The sequence below is a fragment of the Bemisia tabaci genome, chromosome 1 (assembly GCF_918797505.1).
Source record: "Bemisia tabaci chromosome 1, PGI_BMITA_v3".
Classification (NCBI taxonomy): Eukaryota; Metazoa; Arthropoda; class Insecta; order Hemiptera; family Aleyrodidae; genus Bemisia; species Bemisia tabaci.
In genome coordinates, this window is record NC_092793.1 from 39,845,044 (window position 1) to 39,865,383 (window position 20,340).

Here is a 20,340-nt window from a genome sequence, read left to right on the forward strand (position 1 = left end):
ATCTTAAGATAAAGTAAATCCGATTAATTTTGCACATGAGGCATACTCCCAGCTTTATTTTAAGCCCAAATTAATAAAACCGGATAAATGAGATCCTCAGGAGATCATTTCTACCGCGCGCCTTCTGTGCGTTTCCCGCCACCTCCAGGCGCGCGATACCCAAGTAACATTTCTCAACGAAAAAATCGCTATATATTGCGATTTTATCGCTAAGATCATCAACATCTGAGCGATTATCCTCGATCTCATCGCGATAAAATCGCGCTTTTATCGCTCGACGCTTTATCGCGATATTTTCGAAATACAAATCGCGATAAATGGTGATTTAATCTCGATTTTATTGACAAAAATTGATCACGATTTTATCGAACCAAAAATTGCGATTTGTAGGGATTTAATCGCCATATATTGCGATTTTTAATGCGATAATATCTCGATATATTTCCACCGATGTAATCGCGATAACCAAGCGATAAAACCGCTATTTATCGCGATCACTGCTACGTGGGTAAGTCAGCATTTGCGGAACCCACCTAGCACAATTTTCTTTTAAATTCAATCATCTATGAAGAATTCGATGCAAGACAGATAGAGAATTTTCAGGACAATATTCGGGCATTTTGTCAAGCGTCATTCGATGATCTTGGCGTAATAATGTGTTGATTCATTGCACTAAGTTTCAATCGATCACATTTGGCCTACCATCTTGGGCTTCATCGTGCATTTCTGTTCTTTCTCCTCGAAACAGTTGACCCAACCTCCAGACATGCGCATCGCTCATTGCGTTTTCCCCGTAAACTGCTTGAAGTCTGCAAATAATGTCACATGGTATAACACCTGCCAAAGTAAAAAATCGAATTACTGGCCAAACTTTACAGTTCTCTGGCTTTGAAAGTGCCATGATATTTTTAACAGCTTCCCGGACGTTCAAAGGAAATGGGATCAAAAGAAATAGGAAAAAACAAAGTTAAGATTTACAATTTTTATTTTATTTGCATTCTTTACATGTGAACGGAATGATACAAGAAGAGCCCAGAAAATGAGAACATCTCAATTTGGGAACAGAGGCAATAAAAAGTGCCACAAATGTGTATCAAATCACAGCAACTACTTAATCAATCAAAGTGGATGGCAGAGTTAATCACAAGGGTATTCATTAATTACAACAGCATTACAATATTAATCCTCAAATCTATCCGAAATTCAGAAATTTAAGACTTTATTTCTAAGGTTGTGCTGAAAATGAGCAATTCTTGCGTCAGAAATATATTACAATCAGCATCAAAGCCGTTGGCAAGTCTTGACAATCTACAAATTTATAATGGTACATCTAGATTTACCATTCAGAATGTCTTTAAAATTGTGCATTGTACAATTAAATCTTTGAGCCCTAAGAGGTCTACCTAGGACCACGAAAGATATTCCATGTAAAAGAGGAGGAAAGTCTACATGGTAATTTAGCAATTTGTACACAATTATTCGATGCAGTTATTCAATTTGTACATAATTATTCGATGCAGTTATTCAAAGGAGGCAGCCAAAGTGCAGATATTAGAGTCATCACTAAATGACCATACCCTCATCGCTGCTCCTCTGCCAATGTTTTCGAAATGAAAGTTATGTCAGTCAATATTGTGGATAACCTTGCAGGCGCGTAATCGAGAAACCCGGTCTAACCGCGATAATTGCATCTTTCTTGAATCTCCAAATATATTTTAATCTTAAGAGATAGGGCCACCATTGCTCCTTGTGAGGTATAATTTAAGGCAGTCGGATTTAAACCCTTGCCTGAAGGCACATACCAGAGCGCCATGCGGAATGTAAGAAAATTTTGGACTCAATTTATTTGTTATAAAATCTAAGACTCACATTCTTTTATGCACGATGTAATCGTGACAAATTTTAAAAGTATAAGTGCTCAGCCTCTTTCAAGAAAATTATATTCTGTTTTTCGTAACCTTTTTATCGGCATTGAAAGCCATTATTAAGTCAGTCTGTTCGGGCTGTAAACTTTGAGGTCTCTAATCTGGTTGTAAGCTTTCTTTAGTTTTCCCAATGCAGCTGAATGAAAGTCCTGTGTAATTAATGCCAGTAAATCAAAGGATTCCAATAACTACAGCTTTCAGGTCAGGTAATCAAGTCAAATATCTCAATGGGTGAAATGATGACGTAGTATTAATGCTTTCATTCCAACTCTATTTTCAGAAAGTGGATTTGAGATTTAATGGAAGTTCATTTGTTGCATTAATTTAATTTTTAAAAGATCCAAAAACTTTTTACACATCTGGGTTGATCTGTTAAGATTTCTTTTTCACCCCTCCAAGATCCAAGAGGTAAATTTCCACATAATTTTCCATTTTTGACCGGTACATTGCCGTGTCACGCCGAATCACCAGAAAAGTTAATGCTGGTCTTTCGAGTGCATATGCACCAACTGATAGCCTTTTTTAATCTTTACTGTGGTTATGTCCTGAGATACACCAGACCAGACAGTGTAACCAAGTTGTGTCAAATATTGCTGCAAAAGAGCTTTTGAAAAGTTGTATCATAGGCAAATCGGTAAGAGTAAACTGTAAAAAAAATATCTTTAGGAGTTGTCCTACATTATACCCTCTTTAAATCGTACTAACTTCGCCCATTTTTATTTAAATATGTAGGTCTTGGTTTCCATTCGTTGCTCTTGACTCCATTTTTCTAATGAACGCAGTATCGGCTTGTTAGGCAACTCAGTTTTTGAAATGCAGCATCAGTCTGGATATCAATTGGACAGCCTTTGTGCACATGCCATCAATCAATTTTTAATATTTAAACAACCTTGCATCTAATAACAGTAATCATGGCGGGAAAATTAGAGAACAATAACCTTTTGTGTTTCAAATATATTAAGAGGGCGAAGTATTGGGGAAATGGATACAATATGAGCTCACCTGAAAGGATCGAGAGAATATTTATACACTAGCGGAAAGCCCGTGACTGAAGTCCCACGTCTAGATGCTTCACCAAAATTTATTAATTTAATAATGGTGATTACCCAAAAATCAGATAATATAAAACCAAGGTTACGAAGAAAACCGAGAATTGGAAATTTTTAAAAAAAGATTTAGCGGAAAACAGTGGAAGTAGGGCACTTAAGTCAATGACCGTTTATAGATTAACGGTAAGTTCGATTGAACCCAAATTCGAACTTGGCCTTTATTTGATCGAAAGGGACAATACTGCAAAATTTGAATGAGTTAAAGCGATTCTATCGAAAGTTATCGTAAACTAAAGGAATGTGTAGGCGGCAAGCAGGTAACCATTTTAGTGGGGATGCCTCTGGTCTTGCTTGTATTTTCTTGCTCGCAGTATTGTGACTGACAACACCATTCATCAGTATCCCATAATCTATGTGCATCAAAGAATCAAATCGGAAGTAACTTTTACATAAAAAATAAATCTGATAATTCTGAGTTAAAATCTGAAATTTTCTTAACAAAATCTCAGCAACCAATTTATGGCTTCTAATTTGCAAGGAATTCTCTGTTTTGAATGACCCAAGCTAATATGTAGGCTTATTACCGTGCTTTCGTCTTTAGCATATCCTATGGAGTTTGAGGTTGGTCATTCATTTCTCAATTAGATTTCATACTTTTTCCGAAAGCAATCAGGTCTCGTAGGTACTTTTCATCGATTAAGGATCTGGTTTTTGCTTCTACCACCCTAGTAGTCAAAATGCGATTTATAACACCTATCAAGATATGTAAGAAATATGTATCCATATACCTTCTAAATAGGATATAAATAGCTGGAGATAGGCATAAAATATTATATTAATATATCCCATAAAGTGTCCTTTTTTCTTGGTATTACATACTGTATAAAAAGGGTTAGATAAAAAAGCCGCAGCAAGTTATATTGTGTAAGTAGAAGGAAGAACATTAATGAGTAAGCATTATATGAATCTCCAAAATGCCTGTGTGAAAGATAAGCACACATCAAAAGAGATTAAGTACCTCCCCCTTGTGAACGATTTTCCTCTCAGTACTGTACGAGGATCATGTTAGTCAAACCCCTGATGATTATATGTATTAATGTATTCTCTTAGCAAGTTAAATTAACATAGAGTCATGAACACCAATGCAGATCATTGCAGCTATCATGACCCCAGGTCTTCCAAAAAGCCTTCCCTGAACGAGATTTAATGTTCCAAAACCCCGCTTTGTCTTGATGGTTTGAATGCTTTCATTTAAAATTGTGTTCAAAATCAAAGTAAAAATTCTCTCAGGTTTGAGAAATTCTTTGAAAAAGCATCTAATTAGTATTAAAAATCATCACTTGTGACTTATGGGGGGTTGAAAAAAAATAAAAAAATAATACAGCTGCAAAACATAGTGGCGAACACAGGAACCTCATATATACAAGTAGGTAACGTATTAGATACAAGCATTTAAAATATTGTGTGAAACAAATATTAAACATGGCATCCTACTAATAAGTATATACTTAGCTTCTCAATGAGATTATAATACGATTATGAAGCTTCTCTCTGTTAAGTCTTTGCATGCACGAAAACTATGTACATTTTTTAAGTCAAAACCATTGTGATAAAAATGTAAATGTTGTAAGACTGTATATTACGATAAGATCTTTTATTTAGTTTCTAATAAATTTTCTTCTCTGCCTGAAGTACTTTTTCCATTTTTTAAATTAGTGGTCCAGTCCTTAAGAACAGCTGAAAAGTAACCTGGAAGAATCTCTGAAGACACCAAAGTAATGACAGGCGAAGGAAAAAATTATTGTGCAAGAATGGTAGTATTATTAGAGTCCCTTTATACTCAGAGTTAAGACAACTCGATTATCAGCTGACTGGCAGCCGGCCTTGGCTGGCCATGGAGGCCGAAACGAGTGCACCCAAACAAACGATATTGAGGGATAAGGATCAGGAATCCTGCGATGCCTGTCACACAAAAACAACAACATCAACAAATTGATCAATTAAAAAGAAAATGAGATTGGTTTGTGAATAATTTCTTAATCTATTTTCATTTTGGACCGATGGAAATAACAATTTACTCTTGACAAACCACAATTAGGTAATATTTTCATTATTCTTGTTCACATTCTAGGTACCGCCATCTTGGTGCACTCGTTTCGGCCTCCATGAGCGAGAACCAATCAGAATTGGATTTTTTTTAGGCCACTTTCAGTCCAACCCTGGCCCAACCAAAAGTGAGTTGTCTTAACTCTGGGTATAAAGGGACTCTAAGTATTATAACCTGTTAAAATAAATACAATAATTTATTAAAACATTAAGCAGTGAGTTAAGCAGGGTTTTTGAACAATGAAACGAACGTGGGTGGAATGGATCAGTTGTGCTAGTCGCTGAATTGTGTTTTGATGCTTGATTTTTGTGGAATAGGTAATATAATAAGACTATCCAAACAGCAACTCCTTACGTTCAATATCAACAAAGATATCGCCGTTTGAAAGATCACGTTTTTGGCGTAATCCACCGCGATAGTGATACCCTTGGTTTCTTTCAACTTGCCTTTTTCCGAGATACACGTTGAGTATAACCAAAGCAAATGTGCGTCACACAGACTGATGAAAGCAAGATGGAAGAAACCAAGGGTGTCACTACCGCGGTCGATGACGCCAAAAACCCGACTTTTCAAAGGGCGATGTCTCGATTAATACTGGACGTAAGTACGAGGGTAATCCCGAAAGTCTTGCGCGTTTTGCTCTCATTTCAGAACTATTAAGGATAGGGAAAATCTGATTAGATGTGCATATGAAGCATACTTTCAGCTTTAATTTAAGCTCAAGTTTTTAAGAATCAGATGAACAGGACGCTCGGGAGGTCATTTCTCCCGCGCCGCCTTCGATGTATTTCCCGCCACCTCCAGGCGCGCGATAAGCAAGCTTTTTCGGAGCCAACCTAGCACGATTTGTTTCTACATTTAATCACTTATGAACAATTTGATGCAAGACAGATCGAGAATTTTCAGGACAATATTCGAGCATTTCATCGTGCATTTCTGTTCTTCCTCCTCGAAACAATTGACTCAATCTCCAGGCAGGCTTCCCAAGTAGCATTTCTCAACGGAAAAATCGCTTTACAATATTGCGATTTTATCGGCGATAAATTCGCCAGGATCATCAACATCTGAGCGATTATCCTCGATCTTATCGCGATAAAATCGTGCTTTCATCGCCCGAAAATTCATCGCGATATTTTCGAAATAAAAATCGCGATAAATGGTGATTTAATTTCGATTTTATCGACGAAAATAGATCACGATTTTATCGAACCAAAAATTGCGATGTGTAGCGATTTAATCACCATACCTATATCGCAATTTTTAATGCGATAATATCTCGATATATTGCCACCAATATAATCGCGATAACCAACCGATAAAGTCGCTATTTATCGCGATCACTGCTACTTGGGTCGCTCGTTACGTTTCCCCCGTAAACTGCTTGAGGTCTGCAAATAATATCACATGGTATAACACCTGCCAAAGTCAAAAATGGAAGTGCTGGCCAAACTTAACAGTTCTCTGGCTTTGAAAGTGCCATAACTTTACAACACACTTTACACAATAAGCTTGCACAAATGTCGAAAGAACACTGATTGCACTCATCATCGAAGGCCTAAAAAACAGCACGCGGAACTGAATAATAACCTGGTGAAAGAAAAATTGAGAAGGATTTCAATGCGATCAGATTAGATTGACTGTAGGTAGGTAATCTTCCGCACACTTTATTTATCACAGATACCGTGCGCTTGGAGGTGGCGGGAAACGCATCGAAGATCGAAGAGGGCGCGGGAGAAATGACCTCCTGAGACTTTTTAAAACTTGAGCTTAAATTAAAGCTGAAAGTATGCCTCTTATGCGCATCTAATCGGATTTTTTCTATCTTTAATAGTTTTGAAATGAGAGCAAAACGCGCAAGACTTTTGGGATTACCCTCGTAAGAAATTGCTGTTTCGACTGATGTTATTAATTTTGGCTATTCTTCAAGAATCGAGCATCAAAACACGATTTTGTAACCAGCGCAACTAACCAATTATCTTAGAATTTTTTTGTGAGGATAGGGGAGGGGGGGAGGGTCCATGGGCTCCGTGAGGGAGCGAGCTAGCTCCGAAAATTTAGAAAATGTAATTGTCTTGGGAGCAATAATTCTGGATTTTTTTTTTTTTTTTAATCATCAGACAAGACAGATATGTCACACAGTCACTTCGTAAAATTCCTCTCATTTCGGTCGGAGGCAAAATAGACCTCGAAGCCGTCAGCGCCCCCCCCCCCCCCCCCCGCTCCTCCTCGTTCTACTTAAAAATATTTTATTTATTTGTTTTTCTAGTTGTTGCTGAAGATTCTCTTCGAAAGAAGGACAAAGCACAATCATAGAATTTTTAAAGTGTAACAGAGTGCAGACTTGGAACATTTTTAATTGAATCTTCTTATTGATAACAATTAGATAATCACTAGTTTGGAAAACTAACTAACAGCACAGAAAATTAACTAAAAAGTAAATAAATAATTAAATAAAAGGTCAGAGATTTTTTTTGACAACTACACTGAGAAATTGGACTTGGAACATTTTAAATTGAATTTTATTAATAACAAGATAAGATAATCACTAGGTAGTTTTGAAAACTAACTTACAGCACAGAAAATTAACTAACAAATAAATAAATAAGTGAATATAGGGTCAGAGATTTTTCTTGACAACTATCCTCACCAATTTCAAGCTATAGGTCGAAGTAACCCCTCCATCTCTTGGGAAATTTCGTTTTTCATATCTGAGACAATTGGCAATCTTGATTTTCAAGTTTTGAAATTAAATTCACAACAGCATCTATGGCTAAAAAGAGTTCCTGGACTCAAGGTGGAGGATATTATATACGAAGTGGTTATTCGGCAGTACGATACCGTCAAGTAAAACGTTATTCGGCGGTACGGTACCGTCAAATAAAGTGTTATTCGGCGGCACCGTATCCTTTCTTAAAAATGTTCTAAGCACCGCTAAGGTGCCTTTACCAGATACCTATTCGACCGCTAATAACCGGAAAACTTCCTTAATTTAGGTGACATTGACAGGATCAATTTTGTTTGAAGAAAAATAGCAATGGAATAATTTGATCATTTGCTGCGTGAATGGAGGAAAAAGTGTTCCGGAGTGGGTGTCCCAGTGTCCCTCTGAAAGATGAAGAAACACTTCCTACGTTATGCTTTGCTAATGCCCTGCCCAGTAATTATCGCCCAAGATCACGATGATGCTGAGTATATTACTCGAAAGTCGTTAGCTGAGCATCCAGAATGGGGCCTTTCGGTTAGTGTGAGCAAAACCGAAAAGTTTACCGTTGGCGGGAATCAGCAAAGCATAGAAGCAGACGATGGGCGGCAAATTGGAAGCTGCGATATTTACAAATATCTACAAGTTCCTCTGACCCAGGATTCAAGATTGGACCAGGCTATCAAGAAAAGGAATATGCAGGGTAAGAGAGCAACCACCATGTTAAATTATGTCCGTTTCGTATTGGGACCAAAGGATCTCCAAAGAGAACAAAAGAAGGATTTACAACACGACTGTCAAGAGTATAGTAACCTACCGATGTGAGGTATGGCCGATGAAACAGCGGACCCCCGGAAGTTTTAGAGGTAGCAGAGATGGACTTCTGGCGTAAGTCCGCTGATATTTCCGGAAAGGATCGCGTCAGGAACAAGACGATACGGAAGATCATGGATGCCAAGCAGACCATTGTGACATTATGACGAAACACCTTATTTGGTATGGTCATGTTCAGAGAATGGCAGGAGACCGTCGCTGGCGAACAACGCTCATAACAAATCAAAGAAAACCCATAAAAAAATTATTATCAGGCTCGTTGGAGGTGCGAACGCATCTAGACTCAACCGCCCGTTCGATTGAGATCAGCCTGATGATAATTTTTTCGGGTTTTCCTTGTTATGTTATGAGAGTTGTTTAGCAGCGACGGTAGATGGCGTTCAGAAGATCACACTTTTGTGGCATCCCTCGGGTCGTATCCATGACGGCGTTTTTGAATGCAGTCTTGGATTTTGCGGGATGCCAAGTTGGGTTCACTGACGAGTGTGATCTACTGATGAGGTCTAAAAAGACCTAAACCGGTATAGATCCCTCGGCGTGACCTCAACTTAATATTTCAATGCAAGCTGCCTAAGCTGAACACTCTCCCCCCTCAGTTTTGTACTGTCACTCATTAGAGTTGAAACATTTATATTTGATTCTAATTAAAAATTTTGGAACTTCATGGCTTTGTTTCCCCGCGAAATGGTGTGAATCGCCCAGCACCCTCTACCTTGTTACATACAGCTCGGGCCACTTTTTAGTGTTTTCTTCTCGTGTGTTAGGGTGTGTCGGTGTGTGTGTTTCTTTGCCCATACCCAACTCTCCTCAAATGAGTAACTCACTCGTATGAAAAATCCTATTGCCGCCGATTAAATTTTTAATCTTAACTGATCGGAAGTGATAAGCAATCGTTTGTTCATCAATACGCAACAAAAAAATGACTTACGAAATTAAATTCTTTAAGATTTCCTATACGTACTGCAAATCGCAAATCATTTCGTCCAGAAGGTATCTAGATGTTGTACCACTAGAATTGAAGAGCTTGGAGGACAAGGCGCATACGTGCAGTTTTGCTACTTCAAGAAAAGTCGTATTTTGTTCGAAGGCATACAATCGCAACATGTTAGGAAAACAAGCAACAATCGCATTTTGTTCGAAGTTGTTTTGTGTTGTGGGGGCGAGGCTTATTTTCGCGCGCAAAATTTGGAAACCCCTACAGCAACATTGTTGTGCAACAACTGCTACGTGCTCAGAGGCAAGTCGTTTTTATGTTGGTGCCTATTTTCTAATCTAAAATTGGAATTCGCTTTCTCATTCGTCGTTCAGAATGACGCAAAAGAAACAAGGAAAAAAAACAGAAACAATTTGTTGTTTCGAACAAAATACGACTAAATACGTGTCTAGAGTTTCAAAATTACATGGAGCCTCATGGCAGAAAGGAAGGATAGGTAAACACAGTTTTTGATGCTTTAAGATGGATTTTCGTGTGATTTTTTCACGGAATACACTTTCAAACTAGTTTTAGTTGAGGTCATGAATGCGTCTCAATTTTTTCCAAAAACTGCACTTATGCGCCTTGTCCACAGAATATATACAGGCTGGCGCCAATAGAAGTTTCACTCCCAGCACTTCTCTATGGAAGAAGTAGAACAGTTCTGTGAAGTAATGTTTACATTTTGTCTACTGGTCGGAGTCCGGGGCGGTCCTCAACGTTGTCGGTTCGTTCTTCAGAGCGCCTTTCTGTAGCTACTCTCCGACATAAATGAATGCATTCATTTGGCAATAATGCAGAAACGCCGGAAAGTACAAAACGCGATATCTACATTGAAGTAAACGGGAGGTGAACCTTCTGTTGGCATTGGCCTAAATATTCTGTGCCTTGTCCCCAAGGCCTTCAATTATTAACCATTGGACTCTTTAATACTGTAGTTTTCAACCATATTCATCACAATTTTTGCTGTTCCTAAATCTGTAAGTAATACTCGTAAGCGAGTACCTAAGCCTCTGACAAGCCTTGGACTGAAAAATGAAACAGAGAAAAAGAAAAAAAATAAATTAAGTACCAAGCGTCACCTTAGCTAAATCAGCTCAGCAATTGGAAACTGGACAGTGAATTTACTTAATCGAAGGGCAACAAGTCGCATTTTAAATATATATAGATATATATATATAATTCATATAATAATAATAATTTTATCACTCTAAAACAAAAGTATCTCATACACGCACATGTACATATATACATATTTTTTTTTAAAAAAAAAAAAAAAAAAAAATTCTATGATATACTAATAAGGTTCATAAAGTAAAGGTTCATGCCCTAGACCCAGCCCGGCATGAACTGGGAAGCCACTTACATTGTGTGAAAATAAAAATAAATAATAAATAATAATAATAATAATAATAATAATAATAATAATAATAATAATAATAATAATAATAATAATAATAATAATAATAATAATAATAATAATAATAATATTAATATTAATAATAATAATCTTGATTGAAAATCTTAATTGTTAGGGCATAAACAGGACCCAAGACTCTAGTCTTTGACTCGTCTTGGGCTCTTAATACCAGGAAAAATCCTGTGAGGGGGAAAAAAAAAAAAAAAAATAATAATAATAATAATAATATCAATATCCTTCTATATCCTCAGGGAGCAACGAAACCTCAATCTTCCCTCTCTTGGTTCAAACTTGACGCGACTGGGTGCATCCCTGTTAAATTATTTCCTATTTACCTCTCAATTCACGATTCGGGCCAAAAAAAGACTTTCTTCTTAAACAATATTGTCTTCTTTAGACGCGGGTTTTTTTACTTCCAGCTTTGTAGTTTTCCCTTTGGCACCTTCTGTTGAAAGACATTTTGGTCCTAATATACTTATACCTATTGCACCAATCGGTGCCGTGATCAGAATTGACAATACAGCTATTGTTAAACAATCTCTTCCAAATTTAACTTCCTGGTCACTGTGTGACTCCATTGCGAGGACAGAATCCAGTAGAACAGATCCCAGAGCAGCCTGAAAAAAATTATGAGTGTTAAGAACGAATTTTTCAACCGTACTTTAATTTTGTTGAGTTAATGGATGCATTTAAGGGCCCATTCCCCCTTCCCAGATACAGCCTATCAACCAATATCCTTTGTATTTTCCATGTAAAGTATGCTGTTGGGGTTGTCGGTGGCTCACCAGCCAACGATGACAACAACCCTCATTCCTCAATTCCTCATTCTCATTCGTGACTTCGTGAGCCGACCATCATGGCGGTATGAACCTTGTATTGCGTGTCTTTTTGGTCTTTTGATATCTTTGATGGTTGTGTGTCACTTTCGTTAAATAAAAGTGTTCAAGCGTGATAATGGCTTCGTAGTCTTGCTTTCCAGCCCACCACCTTCACACTTAAAAACATGGCGACGAGGATCAAAAAGGATAAGTGACAGCCATCAACTGTGCCAGCACGCCATGCATCGCTTCTAAAACCGTAACTAGACTCGTAAGTCTCGCGAAATCTAGTCATTCGAAATCATGATTCGATCATGAAGTTTTAAATAACCAGTTTTAATCAATTTTAGCCTCATTTCGATTTTTGTTCTTTTGTTCCATATTTTATGTGTGCTCTTGTTCGGTAATTTTAACAATGCGGAGTTGAGAGTGCCATCACTTCTAGAACTATCGGGATCTCTTAGCGAAAATTGGAAACGGTTCAAAGAAAGTTACAAGAACTATTCTATCGGGTACGAATTAGACGCGAAAAGTGATGCGGTCCAGGTCGCTATCTTTAAGAATATCGTTGGTGAGGAGGCTTGTGAATTGCTAAACACGTTAAATTTATCCGAAGCACAAAGTTCGAAAGTTTCAAACATCATTCAAGCAATAGACTCGTACATCAAACCTAAGAAAAATCTTGTTTATTTGCGGTTTCTGTTTAACTCCCGTTGTCAGCAGGAATCGGAGGAATTCGAGGCCTTCTTTCTCTCGGTTAAGAAGTTAACCGATGATTGCGACTTTGGAACTCTGAAAGCGGAGCTCATTCGTGATAGATCAGTTGTTGGGATCAACAACAAAACGGTGCAAGAAAGGCTCCTCGGTGAAGAGTTTGATTTAGACAAGGTAGTTAAGATTTGTCGTTCTGTGGAAACTGGGAAGCAAAGAGCAAATGAAGTGTCCAATGGGAATCAGGTCCATTACATCAAATATCAGCCTAGACCCAACTCCAGCAAACAGCGAAACAGTTTTAATAATCGTCATCAGAACTCTGCGAGTACCTCCAAGCAAGGAAGAACCAGCTCAACTCAACCCCAAGAAAATCTGCAGCAAGTGAGTGAAATCAACTGTAAAAACTGCGGACAACTTCATCCTATTCGTCAGTGTCCGGCCTTCCGCAAAAGATGTTCAAAGTGCGGGTTCTTTAATCACTTCGCAAGTGTCTGTGAAACGCGCTCTAAACCTTCCTCTAGTGCTCCTGCTCAGCGCTCAGCTGATACAGTAAATTTAGCATCATCTTCCATTAATGCCTCTATCCTGTTTAATTCTAATTATGCCAATTACATTGATGCACAAGATTTTGTAATAATCGATGAAATTGTTGTTGATCGTTCCTTACCTAGCTCCGAGAAGCTTCAACCTGTAATTTGTCCGAATGACAGCTCCGAAAAGCGTAACCCTAATAGTGTTATAGATGATAGCTCCAGGAAGCATAATCCGTTCTTTGTCTCCAATTTTTGCTCTGAAAAACCCATCCCGACAAGTGGAAATTTTAATTATTGCTCCGAGAAGCATGATTCCTTAAGTGTTTTTAATAATTGCGCTGAAGCAAATTCCTTAAAGGAAATTAACAAACGCTCCGACATGCAAAATCCACTAAATTCTAATTGCTCGGTGAAGCAAAATGTTCTAGTAATTAATGATAATTATTGCTCCGTGAAGCAAAATGTTCTAGTCAATTGTGATAATCATTGCTCTGTGATGCCCATGTCTCCAAGTATTGTAAATAAAACTAGTGTTTCTCCTGAAATGTCGGTGAATTTGAGTGAGTCAGCAACCGCCAGCACATCTCACACACAGGATTCAACCAATACCCAAGTAGTCCATGCGATCAACGAAACACCAAGTAGTTCAGCCAAATTCTGGATGCAGAACATTCGTGTGAACAACTCCTTTGTTGACTTCAAACTGGACACAGGTGCGGAAATCAACATTCTACCCAACTACATCTTTCAAAAGGTCAAGAATGCGGATAATGTGCTGACGCCAAATAAATCGATCATTCTGGGATACGGCGGTAATCCAATCGAAACACTTGGTAATGTACTTTTGAATTGCAGTTTACCTGGTCAAAATGTATTATACAAAATTTTATTTACTGTAACCAAAGCAGGCACTGTGCCTCTCTTAGGTTTAAAAACCTGCGTTGATCTAGGTCTCATTGTTAAACAACAAACTGATTATGTTTCAGCCTTCAAAGATGAAGTAGCAGTGCTTATTAATTTTCCTAATTCCTTTACAGGTCTCGGAACTTTTCCTGATCTAGTTGATGTTTTTGTTAATCCTAATTCTGAACCTTCCAATGATCCTCCCAGAGGTTGCCGCATAAAATTTTACCATCTTTAAAGAAGAAATTAGAAACCTTGCTAATCTCTAATATAATATCTAATGATGTCTCTGATGTTGCATGGTATAGTAATTTAGTTGTTGTGGAAAAGGACGACCATTCGATCAGAATCTGCCTTGATCCAAGGAACTTAAATAAAAACATTAGGAGAGAATTATTTCTCATACCCTCATTCGAAGAGATTAAACCTAAACTAGCTGGAAAAAAGTACAGTGCTGGATATTAAGGATGGATTCTGGCATTGTAGACTTACACATGAAGCATCGAAGTTAATGGGGTTTCACACACCCTTCGGTAGTTATAAGTTTCTAAGATTACCTTTCGGCATTGTGTGCGCTCCTGAGATCTTTCAAAAATTATTAACCAAATATTTTGGAGACATTCCTAATGTCGTTATTTATTTCGATGATATCCTTATTGCTGGGTCAACGGAAGAGGAACATGATATTGCATTTAAAGAAAAGATGAAAAGGGCTGAATCGCTCAATATTAAATTTAATAAAAATAAATTCCAATTCAAGAAACCTACGATCAACTATATGGGGCATGTTATTAGTGGTGAAGGTATCTCTCCGAATCCTGATTATCTTGAAGCAATCTTGCAATTAAAGAATCCCAGAAACCGGAAAGACGAGCTACAAAGTTTTTTAGGAACCATCAATTATGTAAGGGAAACATCCCAAAATTAGCAGATCTAGTTGCTCCGCTTAGGGGGCTATTGAAAAAAAATTCTATGTTTACATGGCAACAAATTCATTCTGATAGTTTTAATAAAATCAAGGAAGCAGTGTGCGCCATCAGCAATCTGACTAGTTTTGATCCCAAAAAGCCAATTCTTATTCAATGTGACGCTTCACAATTTGGTCTTGGAGCCTGTCTGCTCCAGAATCAAAAGCCGGTTGCATTTGCGTCAAGGAACTTATCAGATGCTGAAACGCGCTACGCTCAAATAGAGAAAGAACTACTTAGTATTGTATTTGCGGTAAAACGTTTTCACAACATGGTCTATGGTTTTAAAATCTTAATTGAAAACGATCACAAACCACTAGAGCCGAGTTATAAAAAGAATATCTCTCAAATAATGTCCAACAGATTGCAGCGTCTTTTGCTGAAATTGCTTCCATATGATTTAGAAGTTAAGTATATACCGGGAAAAGATAATCTCCTAGCTGATCTTTTGTCACGAAACTTTATTGTTAGTAATAAACCTGAGGATGAAATTCAACTGAATGATGTTGTTCACTGTGTGGATGTTAAATTTCAGCTGTCCAATGCAAAATTCTTAGAACTTCAAAACGCTACTCTAAATGATCCTCTCATTAATCAGGTCAAGCAATTGCTTATGACAGACTGGACTAAATGCTATGTAGATATGCTCCAGCCATTTTTCAAAATAAGATGTGATCTAACAATTAATGATGAGATATTGTATTTTAAAAACCGAATAGTCATACCAACAATACTAAGGCCTAGCTATTTAAAGTTGTTACATGGCAACGCCCACTTAGGAACAGGGAAAACCATAGAGAAAGCTAAACTCATATGTTACTGGCCTGGGTATGTGTCCGATATTGAAAATTATGTCAAAGCATGTATTGTATGTAATAAATTTAGCCCCAAAAATGTCAAAGAACCGCTAATTCCTCACACTGTTCCAACAATTCCATTTCATAAGTTAGGAGCAGATATCGCTGAATTTCAAAAGAAAAATTATTTAATTGTAACTGACTATCACTCCAAATGGCTTGAAATTAAGCATCTTAGGAATAAGACAGCCTCTGAAGTTGTCACAGTTTTAAAAGAAATATTTAGAACTCATGGTATTCCAGCACAAATTGTCGCAGACAACCAACCATTTGGATCTTTTGAAGTAAAGCAATTTGCTGATCAATTTAATTTTACAATCGTTAACTCGTCTCCGAGGTACCCTCAATCTAACGGCATGGCCGAATCAGCTGTGAAAAGGGCAAAATCACTCTTGCGAAAAGTGTTAGAAAGCAAAAGTGACTTAGATTTAGCAATTCTAGAATATAACAATGCTCCCATAGTTGAATTAGGCGCATCTCCTGCTCAAATATTAATGGGAAGAGTCCTGAGAACTCAAATTCCTATTAGTGAAAAAGTTTTAAAACCTGAGACAGTTAATGTAGAAGTTAAAAGGCAAAATCATCTTGACAAAGTCAAACATAATTATGATCAAACAGCAAAATCTAAAGAAGATTACCACAGTGGTGAGAACATATGGCTTCTTGACACAGATAACAGGTGGTACCCAGCAGTAATTGTGGAAAAATTATCTAATGTTCCTAGGTCATATATTGTTAAAAACTGTAATGGAGTAATCTTGAGAAGAAACTCTAAGTTTATCAGAAAGCGGTGTAGCCATATTCCTCAAACACAAACAGATCATTTATGGATCTTCGATGAGTTGAACTCAAATTCCGAATCTCAAATTGAAAGTGAATGTGATAAAATACAAAGTGATGAACCTCCTGCATTTAGTCAAACAAACATTGTGAAATTACCTGTTGTATCAAAGAATACTGAATCTCAATCCCAAGAATCTGAGCCGTTAAGCGAGGAAGACTCTGATATCACTGTCATTGAAAATCAAGAAATAATATTAAATGAGTCAAGCTCAGAGAGTGAGGATTTTCTAGGTTTTGAGACTCAGCCAAGCTCATTAACCCCTGTGCAGCAAACTGAATCTGTAACTCATCAAGTAGGCATACGGAATCTTGATAAATCAAGTAGTAACTTTAATCAAATTTTTGCCTCTCCAATCAAACCTGCCCTTAGAAATTTCGGTAGAGGTTGCCCAAAAAAGCTGGATCCCAACTTTGTTTCTAAGTAAATTCCGGTGTCTTACAAAATAATCGGACCTTATTATGCACTACAAAGTAAATCCAAATTAACAGTGTAATATTTTTGTACTAATTCCATTATGTATAACACATTTTCAACTAATTCAGACAAATTTGTCATCTGTTAACAGCCTATTCTATATGAGTGTCTGTAATTACTTTTGTCATTGTAATGTTGCAGTAACAAAATGCACTTGTGTATTTTATAAACTTGAAAATGAAATTCTAGTGTAAAATATTTTTAACTGTGTTTAAATTAACAGGATGATGCCTAATATTTAACCTTAAAACTTAGTGTTAAAATTTTAGCAAAAAATGGTGTCTTTTATCAATCTTAGCTTCATGAAAGCTTATTCGCGATTAATGCCTCTTCGGCTCTAAACTAATCAACACCTTCGCGGCTCATTGTTCAATGTTGTGTTACGGCTACTTGTTCATGAAGGCTTCTACGGCTCTCTGTTCATTATTGCGTCTGTACCTCATTGCTCATTGTGCCTGATAGGTAATCTAATTTGTTCTATTAATGCCCCAATGGCTTGTGAGTTTATTAATGCCCCAATGGCTTGTGAGTTTATTAATGCCCCAATGGCTTGTGAGTTTATTAATGCCCCAATGGCTTGTGAGTTTATTAATGCCCCAATGGCTTGTGAGTTTATAAATGCCCCAATGTCTATGTGTTCAATTAATGCCCCAATGGCTAGTGAATTATTAATGCCCTAATGGCTGTTTGTTCGATTAATGCCCCAATGGCTAGTGAGTTATTAATGCCCCAATGGCTATGTGTACGATTAATGCCCCAATGGCTTCTCTGTTTTTATCAATGCCTAAATGGCTTATTACTCTATAGGGTCATTCCACGCCTAGGTAGTCCGGGGGGTATTTTTTTTCCCCCTCCAAATGACCCGACGATATTTATTTTTGGACTCCTTAATACTCCTAGTTTTTGGAAATATATGTGGTTTACCTCCGTTTTGTTTTTTTTCTCGCAATTTTCACGTGTTTCACGTGTTTCGTATTTCACGTGTTTCGTGTTGCTTAGCTTTATCCTACTGTAAAAAGAGTGACAGTTTGGTAGCAATGTTTTCTGGTGTTCCCGCCAAAACCAAGTTTCAGGTTATGCTTGCAGTTGTCAAGAAACTGATTCAGTGTGCTCCTGCAAAGTTTCAATTTTTTAAAGTAATTACTGTATATTATATGTAACTTTTAAAACTTAGTGTACTGACTGTCACACCCGTTACGCAAAACATGGGTCTTTTAATGTAACTATTTTAATTCATGTCATTTTGAGATGCCAATTTTTTCTGTACGTTTTCAAGTCAAGTACAGCTTTGGAGTATTTTTTCCAAATTTTTATTTCAACAATTGATGGGCAAAAATGCGTAACGGGTGTGACACGTTACGGGTGTGACCAATGAGAAGAGGTTTCAATTATGCAGATGTTGCCTCACTTCTCACCATTTTTTATGGTTATCACAAGAAATACACTCATATGCATAATTAGAGGTTATGTATACATCTAATAAGAGAGAGAGATACCCAACTTTTTTGCCATATTTCAGTATTTAAAGTGAATACACCTAATCTCAAAAGGACTTCAAATAGAGCTCGTTGAACTCTCTCCGATTTGATTGAAATATTTTCACTTTACTTTAGGCCTAGACCTACCATGCCAGGGGTTTTTTTTTTGATTAATTTGGGCCATGCGAGGTCCAGGACCGCGGGGACGAAAGGGGAATCCTGGGTTACCTGAAGAAAAGCCCTGGGACGGTAGGTCTGGGCCACCCTGTAGAAAAATATAGTTTTGGCATGTTCTACATTAAAATGCGTCATATTGCAGATTGATTTACTGCTTGATTGCCTACAATAAGAGTATGAGAAGAAAAGTAAGTTTTTTAACTTTTAAACTCTCTCAAAAATGATGGACCTCAGAGAGACAATTTGTCACACCCGGTACGTCACATCCGTGACGCAAACGGTAGGTCTAGGCCACCTTGTAGAAAAATGTAGTTTTGGCTTGTTCTACATTTAAATGCGTCAAACTGTTGATTGATTTACTGCTTAGGATTGCCTACAGTAAGAGTATGAGAAGAAAAGTAAGTTTTTTAACTTTTAAACTCTCTCAGAAATGATGGACCTCAGAGAGACAATCTGTCACACCCGTTACGTCACACCCGTTACGCAAACTTTCCCATTTTTCAAGGGTAGAAAAAAAGATAATTGAAAACGGATCAGTAGTAGTTGAAGCTAAAACCCTTGGCTTCATCATATAATTTAATCAGATTTTTACATCCATAAAATTCGCTGAGTTTCCACTTTACACTCACTGAGGAAAAACTCACTTCCAAAATCGGTCACACCCGTTACGCATGCCTTTTAATTTTTTCTGAGGAATGGAACAAAGTAAAAACAATTTCTGATGAACTGAAATAATCTATAAAAAAAGTTCTTTCTGCTGCTGCAGATCATTTTTTAATTAAACCCCAAGAAAGAGTTCAAATTCTTGTTTAAAGTTAAATTGTTGTCACACCCGTTACAATGGAATGACCCTGCTGTTCCCACTCACTATGCCCCCCCTAGATAAAAATTGGCCGAAGCGATTTCCTTTAAAATTGGTACACGCTCAGCTATTGTAATGAGGAGTTGATTAAAATTATTCCCACTCAAATCCGCTGCTTAGGACGCCCGCAAGAGCGAAAAGTTGTTTCTCCATATAGTATTACATTGGAGATACGCGGTTGTTTACGCGCATCGCGCCGAACAGGTTCAATCCTGTTGCGTGACGTCACTGCCTTATAGACGAAATATAAGGTTTTAGGCGGTATTTTTCAACGGATTTTTGAGGAAATTGGTAAGCGGGGGTATTTTTCGACGGAAAACTCGAATTTTTGGTTAGATTTTCAAAATCCAAGATGGCGGCCGTGGCCTAAAATGCTAAGTCGGCTCCTGTTCGATCGATTTTCGTGAAATTCGGTATCCGGGGGTATATTTCGACGGGAAACTAGAATGTTTGGTCAGATTTTCAAAATTCAAAAATTCAAGATGGCGGCCGTGGTCTAAAATGCTACATCGCTTCCTGATATCGATCGATTTTTGTGAAACTCGGTATTAGGAGGTGTATTTCGACGGGAAATTAGAATTTTAGGTCCGATTTTCAAAATTCAATAATCAAAAATGGCGATCGTGGTCTAGAATGCTACATCGCTTCCTGATGTCGATCGATTTTTGTGAAACTCTGTATTCGGAGGTGTATTTCGACGGGA

At 37.4% G+C, this 20,340-nt stretch overlaps 1 protein-coding gene across 6 annotated transcripts in view; it reads right to left on the bottom strand.

Annotated features, from left to right (window-relative positions):
• Positions 1-967: 967 nt before the first annotated feature.
• The window catches only part of LOC109041701 (sodium/hydrogen exchanger 9B2), a 198,516-nt gene continuing 179,143 nt past the window's right edge, over positions 968-20,340 (bottom strand). For 5 of the 6 annotated variants that reach the window (XM_072300946.1, XM_072300929.1, XM_072300943.1 and 2 more), the window contains one exon: positions 968-11,626. In XM_072300946.1, coding sequence (XP_072157047.1) covers positions 11,384-11,626 — 243 coding nt within the window. In that variant the 3' untranslated portion in view covers positions 968-11,383. Of the gene's footprint in view, positions 11,627-11,731; positions 13,332-20,340 lie in introns of those variants that run through there. The other variant, XM_072300940.1, reaches the window with a different exon arrangement.